The following is a 1,799-nucleotide window of genomic DNA, read 5'->3' on the forward strand; positions in this document are numbered from 1 at the left end:
CTTGATCTCCTGACCTCGTGATCCGCCTGTCTCGGCCTCCCAAAGTGCTGGGATTACAGGCTTGAGCCACCGCGCCCGGCCAGTGTGGCTATCTTTTAAGAAGATCCAGTTTTTAAAAAAATTTTGAGACCAAGTTCATGGGCCATTGATGATCATTTTAAAAAATGATCCAGGTGTACTTAAGAAGAATGCTTTATGGCCGGGCGTGGTGGCTCAAGTGGGTTGCAGATGGCCACATAGCGATCATATCCCATCACGGCTAGCAGGAGGCAGTTGGGTGATGGCAAAGTCAGGAAAAAAAAGAGCTGAGTCCCACAGCCCTCCAGGGAAATGGATTGGCTCAGGCCTACAGGGCTGGAAAGCATGCATGGGATAATGACCAGGGAATAGAAAGTCTCTGAAGTGGATAGCACACTTAAAAAGAAGTACATTGGCATATGGAGGTGATGGTCAACATAGATTATAGCCAGAATGATGATATTGCCAGCCAGAGTTAGGATGTAGAGGGTGAGAAAGACTGATGTTCTTGAAAACTGGAGAAACCTTGGAAAACAAACTCTCTTAACTCCGTGTGACTGACTCTCTTCATTGAGAATCTCAGGTCTGAAAGAATAAAAGAAAGTCCGCACCATCTTTTAGCAAAAAATAACTTTGCTCTGGAGTACACTACGGAGAGCAGAAATGCAACAGAGCAAAGACTCAGTTCAAAGCTCGGTGAATCTTCCTTAGGGACATGGCAGACTAAGTCCTCGGACTGAAAATAAAGAAAAACAAAATTTGAGCATTATTATTTAAAATTTTGATACAAAGCATTCTTTTTGATATAAAGCATTCATCATGAATTGGAAGGTGTGTGCTATACTGGCATCCTCAGTCTGTGCCCCAGGGTTCTCACTCTCACTGGTTCAGACTGTGGCCATTTTCAGACTGCCCTTTTGCTCCCCACTGATTGAGCATTTCTTCTGTGATATTTGGCCTGTGTTGGACCTGGCCTGTGCTACCCCAGTGACCAGTGATATTCTGACCTTAATTATCAGCCTCCTTGCCATCACAGCCCCAGTCACCTTCCTCTTCAACTCTTATGTCCTTATTATTTCCACCATTCTCAAGATCACCTCAGCTGGAGGCCGGAAGAAGACCTTCGCCACCTGTGCATCCCACATCACTGTGGTCATTATTCACTATGGCTGTGCCTCCATTGCCTACTTCAAGCTCAAGTTGGAGAATACCAAAGATCAGGATCAGTTAATCTCAGTGACCCACACTGTCATAACACCTTTACTAAACTCTGTTGTGTATAGTTTGAGAAATAAAGAAGTCCAGGACGCTCTGCAGAGAGTGCTTGGTGGGAAATTCTTCCGCTAAGATGGTAATCTCTCCTTAAATAGTTGTGTGTGCCTTCCAGATGGAAGCCTATTGGTAAAGTCATAGAGCCAGAATTTTATGTAATCAGTGAAGCCTCTTACATCACAGTCAGTGCCAAGGCAAAAGGGAAACTAGGAGCTACCCTCTAATAATTGAGGCTCATTTTCTGAACCCCTTTCAAAACAGAATAAAAACAGGTCACTTGTCTGTAGACAGACATCCACTGGCCCTACTCAAGGAGATCATGACAAGGCCGAAGTATGATCTAGTGTTCATCTCAAGCTTAAATTTAAAGATACCTCTCCGTCTTGCTGAAGTGCAAACCACATGAAATTACTCAACTGAATCTTTTGTCATAAATTGGATGCTTGAACAAGTGGCTACTGAAAAGGATATGTGCAGAAATCTAATTGCCTTGTGTTTTAATGAGATAA

At 43.6% G+C, this 1,799-nt stretch overlaps 1 protein-coding gene across 1 annotated transcript; it reads left to right on the plus strand.

Annotated features, from left to right (window-relative positions):
- Positions 1–837: 837 nt before the first annotated feature.
- Positions 838–1,365, plus strand: LOC105522649 (olfactory receptor 10J1-like). Its single transcript, XM_011957219.1, has one exon. The coding sequence runs from the start codon at positions 838–840 to the stop codon at positions 1,363–1,365; it is 528 nt and encodes a 175-aa protein (XP_011812609.1).
- The last annotated feature ends 434 nt before the right edge of the window (positions 1,366–1,799 follow it).

This window comes from Colobus angolensis, unplaced genomic scaffold, assembly GCF_000951035.1.
Source record: "Colobus angolensis palliatus isolate OR3802 unplaced genomic scaffold, Cang.pa_1.0 Scaffold439, whole genome shotgun sequence".
NCBI classification, from domain to species: Eukaryota; Metazoa; Chordata; class Mammalia; order Primates; family Cercopithecidae; genus Colobus; species Colobus angolensis.

Bases quoted from the DNA above. Each gene is read 5' to 3' on its own strand.
- LOC105522649 (XM_011957219.1), top strand. From the start codon at position 838: ATGAATTGGAAGGTGTGTGCTATACTGGCATCCTCAGTCTGTGCCCCA.